At 35.6% G+C, this 12,611-nt stretch overlaps 1 protein-coding gene across 6 annotated transcripts in view; it reads left to right on the forward strand.

Moving 5' to 3' along the window:
- The window catches only part of RALGAPA1 (Ral GTPase activating protein catalytic subunit alpha 1), a 274,207-nt gene that overhangs the window by 79,310 nt on the left and 182,286 nt on the right, over window positions 1–12,611 (forward strand). For all 6 annotated transcript variants that reach the window (XM_055361294.2, XM_055361295.2, XM_063697698.1 and 3 more), the window contains exons 13-16: window positions 1,457–1,605; window positions 5,209–5,338; window positions 7,102–7,339; window positions 8,517–8,678. In XM_055361294.2, coding sequence (XP_055217269.1) covers window positions 1,457–1,605; window positions 5,209–5,338; window positions 7,102–7,339; window positions 8,517–8,678 — 679 coding nt within the window. The remainder of the gene's footprint in view (window positions 1–1,456; window positions 1,606–5,208; window positions 5,339–7,101; window positions 7,340–8,516; window positions 8,679–12,611) is intronic.

The raw sequence follows: 12,611 nt of genomic DNA on the forward strand, positions 1-12,611 counted from the left end.
TCTGGAGGTAAAATTCATGATATGAGCCTCCACACGCTGCTCTGTCTGTCCAAGTCGGAGCTGCAATTTAGTTCTGCTTCCCGTCAGCCATGATGATCTCTCTCCCGATCTCTGTTCATTTTTCATTGTATTTTAAAATAGGATTGATCTGCAAAAGATTGGGGCTGGGGAAGACCTGTTCTTTCACTACAGGTAGTGTGAGAATCTCTGCTCCACATACTCTGGCTGTTTTTCAGCATCATCTTCCACTGCTTTTCCCCTGGTTTACTTCACTCTGTACTCCTTTGCTGTTCCTCAAGCATGTTAGGCAGGCTCTCACCTCAGGTCCTTTAAACTTGATTTTCCTCTTTTTCTGAAGTACTATTCTCCTAGACAGGAACGTAGCTCCATTTGTCTTTTCCTTTTCAGTTTGCTGATACTTATTCTCTACCACCCACTCTTCCTTTTATGCTTACTGGGCCCCTCAGATCCATGGGATGAGAGTGAGCACCCTTGTCTTATTCTTGGCTTTTTGTGGTATTTCTCAAGTTCTATTACTATGTATATACTTTTTTTATACTTTTTTATAAATGCTCTTTTTTATTTCAATGAATGTGTGCCTTTTTCTTAGTTTGCTAAAAATTGTTTTCAGTCATAAGTGTTGAATGCTTTTTCTGCATACATAGTGATAATCAGTTTTTTCCATTTTAATATTTTGATGGGATATAGTAATAGATTTTTCTAATGGAATCTTCTGTCACCAAAACAGATATACAAACATGAAAATAAATAAGAAAAAGAGGATAAAATGTTTTGAACAACTCATTCAGAAAATTCTTCCTGATTTAGGTGTCATCTTTTATCCTAAACTATGTGTATTTATTTTTTTTTCAATTTATTATAGCAATAGAGTTATTAAAGCTTCTCAGTTTAGAAGTACTGTGTTTTAGGCCAGGTGCAGTGGCTCACACCTGTAATCGCAGCAATTTGGGAAGCCAAGGTGGGCAGATCACTTGAGGCCAGGAGTTTGAGACCAGCCTGGCCAGTATAGTGAAACCCTACCTCTAGTAAAAATACAGAAATTAGCCTGGCGTGGTGGCACACATGCCTGTAATCCCAGCTACTTGGGAGGCTGAGGCAAGAGAATCTGTTGAACCTAGGAGGCAGAGGTTGCAGTGAGCCGAAATCATACCGCTGCATTCCAGCCTGGGTGACTAAACAAGACTCTGTCTCGAAAAAAAAAAAAAAAAAAGAAAGAAATACTGTTGTTTGCACTTGGTTTATTTTCTTTGGGTACCTACTATTAACTTTATATTTGTCTAGGTAAACATAAAAATAGGTAGGTTTAATGAGTTTATGTTTCAGTTATTAAGCTTGTAGAATTTACCCACAGTGTGATCAGTGTCTGTTTCTCTTTGAATAAGAAATTTGCCATTGAAATTCCTTTGTGAATAGCTAATGATTTCTTTTGTCTTAGGTGTTTATTATAAACTCATCAAATATATTTCTTCTTGAACCTGCAAATGAAATAAAAAATCTTCTGGATGAACACACAGATATGTGTAAACGCATTCTTAACATTTATCGGTACATGGTTGTACAAGTATCAATGGACAAAAAGACTTGGTAAAAAAATTTTTATCCTTTATGTCTATGTGTTTTTATTGTGTACACAGGTATAGTAATTTTTAGAGAAATAGTGTCTGTGAAGAGGGTTTGTTTACAGTATTATAGGGGCTCCTATTATTGAATAAATATAAAGTTAATCATAGTGGCAATAGTTCCTTTCACCTTACCTGAAACTTTGTTCGGACTTCCGCAAGACCCCTTGGACTGTCTTCCTGAAGTGAGCGTATAATGGCCTCATCCTCCTCAACCCCTAAGGAAAGAATACATGCATACAAATATATATGAGTAAATGAAGTTTACTTGTGTGTGAATGAGTTAATGAATAAGTTGATGATTGACTGAATATGTGAATGCCTGAATCCTTAATCTGGCATTCAGAGCTGTATACCGTCAGGCCCTGCCTACTTTTCCTGTCTGAAGTCTAACCTCCAGCTTTCAGGATAAGATCCTGCTTCCCAGCTTTATCAAGTTGTTCTTCCCTGGGCACCTTCTGAACTTTCCTTTAGAATGTCTAATTCTGCTGTTTTTCCTGTTGTCACCATAACTGTCCCTTAGATTCACCTTCCTGTTTCTACATATCCTTACTTAAATTTTTTTCTTCACTTGTTTCCATTCTATATTTGTACTTCTGTATAGTTCTTGTGAAAACTGTCTTGATCCCTAAAATACTTGTGTAAATATCTGTTTACCACCATAGAACTGAGAACCCCTAGAAGGTATTTACTGGTTTTCTTATTTTTATATTTCCTACATTTCTTAGTATAGTACATTATATATCATTGGTGCTCTATAAATAGTTGTCTAATTGATTGGAAAAATAGACCTTTTGGGGAGATGGGAAAGTGGTTCTGCAGTTTTTGTAAAAATGAAATGTTTATCATAAAATTCAAACAAAGAAAAGTTTAAAAAAGAAAAAAGCTCAAAGGTTCACTCTCTAGAGATAGTAGTGATGTTTGTCCTTTGGTGAATATCTAGCTCATCAAACCACACACACAGTTATATAGTATTATACCATATATATATATATATATGCCATAATTTTCTTTTTTTTCTTTTTTTGTTTGAATTTTTTTATAATTGTATTATTATTATTATTATTATTTTATTATACTTTAAGTTTTAGGGTACATGTGCACATTGTGCAGGTTAGTTACATATGTATACATGTGCCATGCTGGTGTGCTGCACCCACTAACTCGTCATCTAGCATTAGGTATATCTCCCAATGCTATCCCTCCCCCCTCCCCCCACCCCACCGCAGTCCCCAGAGTGTGATATTCCCCTTCCTGTGTCCATGTGATCTCATTGTTCAATTCCCACCTATGAGTGAGAATATGCGGTGTTTGGTTTTTTGTTCTTGCGATAGTTTACTGAGAATGATGATTTCCAATTTCATCCATGTCGCTACAAAGGACATGAACTCATCATTTTTTATGGCTGCCATAATTTTCTTAACCAGTCCTGTACTGATGGACATGTAGTTATTTCTCTCTGTTTTGAGGCAAAGAGAGGACAATGAACATTCTTATATGTATTTTATTTTCCTCTACATGTGGCAAAACATAAATTAGGTATATGCTTTGACTAAGTACTCCTAATTTTTTTTAAGAAATAAGACTACTTAGTCAAAGCATATGCCTAATTTATGTATAAAATGGCTTTATATTTTGAAAAGATTCTTTACTAACAGTATTAATAGAATGGCATGTAGATGTAGTTATTATTATTCACACATTTGGGACACTTATTTGTGCCACATAGCTTTCTAAACACTTTACACATATTACTTAATTCTTACAGCACCCTATGATACAGATAATACTGGGAAGTTAAGTAACTTGTCCTTGTTCACACAGCTGTTGAGCAGTGGACAGAGATTTGAACTACGGTTTTTCTGACTTCAGAGCCCAAGTTATTATTAGCCAATAACTACATTGGACAATTATTTTGTTAGTCCTTTTTTTTCTTTCTGTATACTTTGAATCATTGATGAGCCAGATTATAGTGACTGACTTGCTATGTAGAAAACAATTTTAGAATTTTTTTCTTAATTTTTAAACTTCCCTTGAAGTAATAGCATTTTGGGAGGTTTTTCATATATTTTACATTGAATTTTTATATAGAGAGAGATGTTTCGCCTTGTTGCCCAGGCTATTCTTGAGCTCCTGGGCTGAAGCGATCCACCTGCCTTGACCACCTCCCAAAGTACTGAGATTACAGGTGTGAGCCACCACACCTGGCCAGAATTTATAAAACTTTATTAATTAAAATCATTTTTATTGTATTACAAAGTGAAAATATTGTATGATTTATGAGTGAGTTATGGTTTGACAGCAAATAAGATTTATTTGGAAAATCTATGCTTTATTGCATTTGTAGTTGATTTCAAATAGCTTTTTATTTCATGTAGCTAAGCTAGAAGCATAAGGTTACAAATGTGGCACCTTTGATTTTTATTCCGTGAATAAATGCATGCATTTGTTTGCTAATACGTCCAGGATATTTTTAATGTAGTGACAGTTTTCTGTTTGAATCTACTCTGACTTCTCAGAAGAACCATGACATCTAGATCTAGGATCTGTCGCCGCCCCTGCCACATTTCTCACAGTGACTGTTCCACGTATCACTATGCCTGGAATGGACTTGCAAAATAACCAGAGGGGAGGAGGCTGTGATAGAGAATTGGGCTGATACACCCAACTGAAAGTCCCTTTAGCCTCTTTTTCATATGTGGTTGAATCAAGTTTTGAAATATCAGTGTAAATAAGGTAGTTTTATGGTTTTAATAATAAGCATCTAAGAGAAAGAGGCAAGATAAGGGTAATAATAGAATTGGTTTAACTTGCAGTACAGACAAGAAAAGATTAAAAAACTGCATAATGAAAAGAGTGGAAAGAAACAATAGAGTAATGGCCCTTGATTAATTATCAAGCTCACTGCAGACTCAAACTCCTAGGCTCAAGTGATTCGCCCACCTCAGCCTCCTGAGTAGCTGAGACTATAGGCATGTGCCACCACACCCAGCTAATTTTTTTTTTTTTTTTTTTTTTTTGAGAGACAAGGCTTGCTGTGTTGCCCAGGCTTCTTTGTGATCTATTAATTAAGATGTCATATAATTTCTGAAATTGAGATTGGTATGATTCTCAATATGTAGTTACTGAACATATTATAAAGATGGATTTGATTGATTTGATATAGTTATTCTCCATATTATAAAGATGGATTTGATTGGATTCCATCTGGGTAGAACTATATTGTGTAGATGAGTGTTCTTCAGATAGCTCCTTAAGGTCACTACTTGATTTGTGGTTGCGGAGACAGGAGCATTCGCCACATTATCACTTCCAGTTCCTCAGCTTTTGAATAGGTTTTTATTTGATGAGAGGATATTGTGGCTGATAAATGATTTTAAATGATTGATGTAGATACATAAAATGTAATTTTAATTTTTAATATTTAAGGAACTCTAAACATTTGAAATTGTCTTTCAAAGATGTTTGATATTTGAATTTTTATAAGAAGTATGTATTTGAAAGTTAACTATTAACCAAATGCAAACATATGCAAGAAGGAAACATTAATCAGTCTTTTTATTTTAAGGGAACAGATGCTGCTTGTGTTGCTCAGAGTCACGGAATCTGTACTGAAGATGCCATCACAAGCTTTCCTGCAGTTCCAAGGGAAAAAAAATATGACCTTGGCAGGTCGACTTGCGGGACCACTTTTCCAGGCAATAAAAATAAATAAATAGATGAATAGCTGGATAGATATGGGTTGTTTTGTTTTGTTTTGTTGTTTGTTTGTTTGTTTTTTAAAATTCATTGAACCCTGAACTTGTTACCAGAAAACAAAGTTTTAAATTAGAGATTATTTCTTATTTATTAAGGGATCTTTTGTAGAGCTAACTTAAAAGTTGCTCATCTAAATAAGCTATTTGCCATACATAAAACCTAGTATAAGAGTGGAGGTAATATCAGGTCTGTGAACAAACAGGCTAATATTTATTTTATCTCTTGTGTAGTATACATAATATGTGGTTGCAAAAACCTGGCAGTGTTTTAGGGATAATGACCTGACTGCTTTATGAGTTTCTGTATCTCTGGGACTGCTAGGAAAAACTGTCTTTTTATGTTATTCTGTAATAATGAAAAAGTAATAAATAATTAAGATTGATTCTTATCATGCTTTTTTTTAATAAGACTTTATTATCCTCCCTTCTCAGTTGGTAGTAGTTTGATTACACAGGAATTCTATATTGTGTTTTTTAAATCTGAGGATAGAGTGCTGACTTTAAATGTATTATGGATTCTTTGAAAAAAAGAAAACAAAATATTTTTCTAAGATGATCATGAAATACAAATACATGATTCTTAATGTCAAGGGTAAAAGCTGTCTCAGATCTAATTCTTGGCCATGGGTGTAGCCATTTAAATTGGTTGGAGTTTTTTTTCATATATTAGCCATTTACCTAAAATTATATGCTGGTGTTGAACAGTCCTTTAAAACCAGCTACACGTATCATCTAAACTCCTCTTAACTTCATTAGCCATTTTTTGTTTTTTCATTCAGGTTTCTCCATTGTTAGAGCTAACCCGATGGTAGGAGCTACAGGAAGATAAAATTTTATCTTGCTATGTGAAACAACTTTTTTTTATAGTCTGAGTATTAAAGTAGTCTTTTTTTTGTATTAAATTAAAGATAGATTGGGAGGTCGGTAGTTACTACAGTTCTGTACCTAAACTCTGTTCATTTTCATCTTTACATTTCAGGTATAAATTTATGTGAATTCCTTTCTAAACGTTGTAGAATTAAGCTTTTGAGAATTGTTATTTTATGACTTGTTTCTTCAGTCAGAGGACATATCTTTAGTAGAAATCCACAAAATCTCAGGGGGTACTTACTGGCTAATCCATTTCTGTCCTTTTATGAATTTTTTTATCCTGTGATCAGATTTATTACAGAATGCTTTTAATTTGTTGTGTTTAAAAATATTTAATTTCAACCTTTAGTTTATGTATACATTTTCAAAACTACATTTCATTAAGTTAAATATGTCTCTAGTATGTTATTTCTTTATATTATTAAAAAACATTTTCGAGTTGTAGTTAGTGATTTCCATCCTTAATTTGGGAATGTAGGTTTTGGCTTTTTAGTTCAGTAACTCAACATTTTCAACACTTAAAAGTATGGAGACTATTTTTTAAATAGCATTTATTTAACATTAATATAATGCAGCATAAGAGACAGTTATAAATTTAGGGAGATTTCTTTTTAGATTGCTGGGTGTTGGGAGTTGGCAGTTGTTGAAATGAAATTTATAGTAGATTCTAATGATTGCATGAATTGCTTTTACAAGTAGTATTATCTATTTAAAAAAGCATGCGATTTTAAATGTTGCTTGTTTTTAAGTAATTTTTTAAAGAATTGAATATCTGATTTTGAAGTCACACACTAAACACATTTTATTGTTATTTCTGATATTTGTCTTTATAGACCCTTATAGTTGCCTGGATCAAAGCAAACCTAAATGTGTACATCTCCCGAGAACTTTGGGATGACTTACTGTCAGTATTGTCATCGTTGACCTATTGGGAAGAGTTGGCCACTGAGTGGTCACTGACTATGGAGACATTAACAAAAGTTTTAGCTAGGAATTTATATAGTTTGGATCTCAGTGATTTACCATTGGATAAGCTGAGTGAACAGAAACAAAAAAAGCACAAAGGGAAAGGTAAGAATTGTTCATAGAGATGCTCTATATAAATTTGTTTAAATAATTGAGTCAGGGAAAACCATTCCAGGGAGAGGGGTGAGGGTGAAATAAGTAGAATCTTAAATATTTTATTTTTAAGAATTAAACAAAATGAAAATGTATAAAATACCATTCCTTTTTATCATAAGCAATTTTTTCTTAGAACTGAGAAGGTGGTTTAATGTTACTCTATTTAAAATGTATACAATAATTATTTTAAAAATTGTTTTTGAAAGCACTTACTTAGTTTTAACTAAAAGCAAACATTCCCTAGACATGAAATATGTATCTGTCTAATGTTAAAAGGGAGTGGGGCAGTAGCATAATGATTATATCATTAATATATGTTTTTAAAATCCTCAGTTAGTTAGGATTTTGCTTTTTTTTTTTTTCTGATTCAGGGCCTCACTCTGTTTCCTAGGCTAGAGTATAGTAGCACGGTCATGGCTCACTGCAGCCTCGACCTCCCAGGCTCAAGGGATCCCCCCCTTCAGCTTCCCAAGTAGCTGGGACTACAGACCACCATGCTCAGCTAAATTTTTTTGTTTGTATTTCTTATAGAGACATGGTTTCACCATGTTGCCCAGGCTAGTCTCGAACTCCTGGGCTCAAACAATCTGCCCACCTCCACCTCCCAAAGTGCTGGGATTACAGGTGTGAGTTACTACTCCCAGCCAGTATTTTGCATTGTTAAATATTAGTTGCTAGCTAGAGTTTACATCTAAGTCACATTTCATACTTTTGTCCAGGGTATTATGTGCTCAAACTACTTTTTCCTGGACTATATTTCCCAAGTGGCTATTATTGGCAGATTGGAGATTTAGTAATCATCACCACAGGATGGGTTTTGTTTAGCACATTTCCTGTCTTTTTTTTCTTGTCTAAATGTTTCATTTTTATTCCAAAGCAAGTGGGTGGCAGAGAATTTCTAATAGCTTATTGCTAATGGTGTAATTTTAAAATTCCGCATCAGTTTTGGAATATGATTTATACATAAAGTGAAGCTCATGAAAGCCTTACAGTACACAGCATTTTATCTTATTACTTTATAATTTATGTGAGCAAACCTAAGACTCTGAGGCAAGGTAGCACACATAACTTGAAGATATTATTGATCAAGTAACAGTATATTGAGATTGAAAATCTACATTTCTAGGAGTTGGACATGAATTTCAGAAAGTTTCAGTTGACAAGTCATTTTCTAGAGGATGGAGTCGTGATCAGCCTGGCCAAGCCCCAATGAGACAGAGGAGTGCAACAACCACTGGTTCTCCAGGAACCGAAAAGGCGAGGAGTATAGTACGGCAAAAAACTGTCGGTATGTACTCTTGAAAATCATGAGAATGGTACAGGGCACTACATTTATAGTCCTTGGTAACAATTTATATCAATATAACATTTTTCTTACCAGTTGATTATTGTTGTGAAATGAAAAACTGCTATAGCAAAGGCTTTTTTCCAGAAGTACTCAGAGTCTAGTGATATGCTGTTATCCCTTTATGCTATTAAGATTTATTGGACATTATTTTTATGTGGTTTATTTTACTGTAGAGAGCCCTAATTTTAAAATGTTATTTTACAGAATTGAAGAAGTAGAACTGTGATTCACTTTACAGAACTCAAGCATTAACTGATGTGGTTTCATTGAAGGAATTTACTCACAAATATGGAAAATTAGGGTAGCTAATTTCCTGTGCTACAATTATATAGTAGATTAGTTTCACAGACTTCCAACAAGAATCTCATTTTCTCTGCTGGCAGACAGCTGAGGCCAACATGGAGTCTGTTACTGAGTTTCTTGCTGCTTTTAACAAAAAATGGAAGAAAGTTCTATAACCTGGGAAATAGCGGCAAAGGAACAATGTTGGGAACAATTTCTGGGCATAAAATCGCACAGTGTACTGTGGAATTAGCTACCATCTCATTCCTTTTTCTCAGAGGTTTATAAACTTGGCTGAATTATAGTAGAAAAAGTACTGCAATGAGAAATAAGGAAGGCTTTTTCCTAATCTCTTTTCTTACTCTCTTTGATCACTAAATAGGTAGGTAACCTTGGACAGTCTACCAAACGTTTCTAGGCTTTTTTTAAAAGAGCGATCTCGCTCTGTTGCCTTTGTTGGATCATAGCTCACTGCAGCCCTGGACTCCTGGGCTCAAAGTGATCCTACCTCAGCCTCCCCTGAGCCTCTTGAGTAGCTAGGACTACAGGCGCCTGCCACCATGCCAGGCTAACTTTATTTTTCATAGAGGCAGGGTCTTGCTATGTTGCCCAGGCTGGTCTTCAGTTCCTGGCCTTAAGCAGTCCTCCCACTTTGGCCTCCCAAAGTGCTGAGATCACAGGTGTGAGCCATGGCACCCAGACTTTTCTAGGCTTTTTAAGTACTTCATCTGTGTAGTGGGAATGATAATACTGCTCATTCCTGAAACAAAATTGCCTGAAGTTATTCCAAGGTTTACAATCAATGCTTCTATGAAAAGAGAATTTTCCATGGGAATGTATCCGTATTTAATGGTAATCAGTGAAAAACACTATTAATTTTAAAGAAATGTAAAGCCATTATTGTAAGGATACATCTTGTATAAAAAATTAGGTTCTAAAGTGTTAAGAATTATGGTTTGAAAGGAAGAAACAACTAGAAAGAAAATAAGAGATTAAAGATTTTAAAAGAATTAAAATACATGGTTAATGTAAAATCCTTTAAAAGGATCACATATTCAGAATTGTCTTATGCTTTTAAAGTAAGCTTAGAATTACATTAATTGTATATTCCAAGCTAGAAGAATAAGACAAGATATAAGGAAAAAAGTTATTGTAGTATTAAAATGAATATAATGGGAATTTTACTATAAAATTACTTTTTGGAATCCTAAGGAAAATGATTATATTTGAAATGCCTTCCTTCACTTTATATTAATGTCACAATTATAGAAAATATTTGTGTATTAAGAATTGTTGGCTGGGCGCGGTGGCTTACGCCTGTAATCCCAGCACTTTGGGAGGCCAAGGTGGGCAGATCACAAGGTCAGGAGTTCGAGACCAGCCTGACCAACATGCTGAAACCCCGTCTGTAGTAAAAATACAAAAAAAAATTAGCCGGGCATGGTGGCATGTGCCTGTAATCCCAGCTGCTCGGGAGGCTGAGGCAGGAGAATCGCTTGAACCCAGGCGGCAGAGGTTGCAGTGGGCAGAGATCAAGCCTGGAGCGACAGAGGGAGCGACAGAGGGAGACTCTGTCTTAAAAAAAACAGAAGAAATTGTTCTTTTAAGTCTAAATTTTTATTTTATTTAAATCAAATCTTTTTTTAAAAGTACATTTTTTTTCTGATTATAGAAGTAATTTATGCTTAGTGTGGAAAGTTACATTTAGGGAAGCATAAAGACCCATTAGCTGTCTAATGAGAAGTAATCATTGTTAACATGTTGGCGTGTATCTTTGTAGTCTTTTACATAGCATGTAATGAGTAAAATATTCATGCTGACTTCATAGCTCATGGTGATTACTTTCTAGTTGTACTAATGTCAAAACAGTTTTGTCTGAACTGAACAAGCCTATCAAAGTTAAATCCTTAAAAATTTGTTAAGAAAGGTACCTGCATGAAGTTATAAAAAGGGGCAGCAGATTAAATTAGGATGTTCTTTGGGCATATTTTTAAAAATTTTTAACATTACTTTTTTTTCTTTCTGAGACAGTCACCCAAACTAGAGTGCAGAGGTGCAATCCCAGCTCACCGTAACCTCTGCCTCCTGGGTTCAAGTGATTCTCCTGACTCGGCCTCCAGTAGCTGGGATTACAGGCACATGCCACCACACCCAGCTAATTTTGTATTTTTAGTAGAGATGGGATTTCACCCTGTTGGCCAGGCTGGTCTTGAGCTCCTGACCTCAAGTGATCCACCCACCTTGGCCTCCCAAAGTGCTGGGTTTAACATTAATTTTTCCAGCCTGGGCAACATGGTGAAACTGTGTCTCTACCAAAAAAATACAAAAACATTAGCTGGGTGTGGTGGTTCATGCCCGTAGTGCCAGCTACTTGGTGGACTGAGGTGGGAAGATCTCTTGAGCCCAGGAGGTTGAGGCAGCAGTGAGCTGAGATCACACCACTGCACTTCAGCCTGGATGAGAAAGTGAGACCCTGTTTCCAAAAAAAAAAACATCGATTTTTTAATATTTATTTATTTATTTATTTTTTTGAGATGGAGTCTCGCTCTGTTGCCCAGGCTGGCATGATCTCAGCTCACTGCAACCTCCACTTCTAGGTTCAGGCAATTCTCCTGCCTCAGCCTCCCAAGTAGCTGGGACTACAGACACATGCCACCACGCCTGGCTAATTTTTGTATTTTTAGTGGACACGGAGTTTCACCATGTTGGCCAGGCTGGTGTCGAACTCCTGACTTTAGGTGATCCGCCCACCTCGGCCTCCCAAAGTACTGGGATTACAGGTGTGAGCCTCTGTGCCCAGCCTTTATGTTTTTCATGAACGTACATGGTTAAAAATTTAGACTGTGATTAAGTGTATACATTGTAGTAAGTCTCCCTCATCACTATTCCCCACCTTCCCATTTCACCTCACTAGAGGCAACCATTATTACCAGTTTCTTGAGAATCCTAAAGATACTTTATGTCGATACAGGCTTATAGCATAACATATAAAATCTTGTGAATCATGGCTTTACATATGTGAATGAAAAAAAAATTAAGTACTCACTATGGAATTGCTGTTCTATGCATTAAGGATATAGTTGTGAACAAAGCAAGTAAATTCCACTGGAGCTGACAATTCTAGTGTTGGGGAAGAAATATAATAAGCAAATAAACCAATAAACATGTCAGGAGTTAGTAAAGGTATGAAGAAAAGTCAATCAGGTTAAAGGAATAGACAGTGTTAGAGCTAAGGACATAGGACAACTGTTTTAAGTAGGGAGGTCAGGGAAAGCTTATTCTATCCTATAAGAACAAAGACCTGAATGGAGAAAGCGCATTCCAGGCAGAAGGAAAAGTAAAAGTCCCAGAGCTAGGAATATGCTCTAGGGCTTTTGAGTGTTTGAGGAGGAGTAAGGAAAGAAGAGAGTGTTAGGAGATGAAGTCAAGCTATAGTGATATATCTTAAAGATTATTATATATCAAAAAAATGTTGGCCAGGCACAGTGGCTCACACCTGTAATCCCAGCATTTTGGGAGGCCAAGGCAGGAGGATCACTTGAGGCCAGGGGTTCGAGACCAGCCTGGACAACATGGTAAAACCCCGTCTCT

The sequence above is a fragment of the Gorilla gorilla genome, chromosome 15 (assembly GCF_029281585.2).
Source record: "Gorilla gorilla gorilla isolate KB3781 chromosome 15, NHGRI_mGorGor1-v2.1_pri, whole genome shotgun sequence".
NCBI classification, from domain to species: domain Eukaryota; kingdom Metazoa; phylum Chordata; class Mammalia; order Primates; family Hominidae; genus Gorilla; species Gorilla gorilla.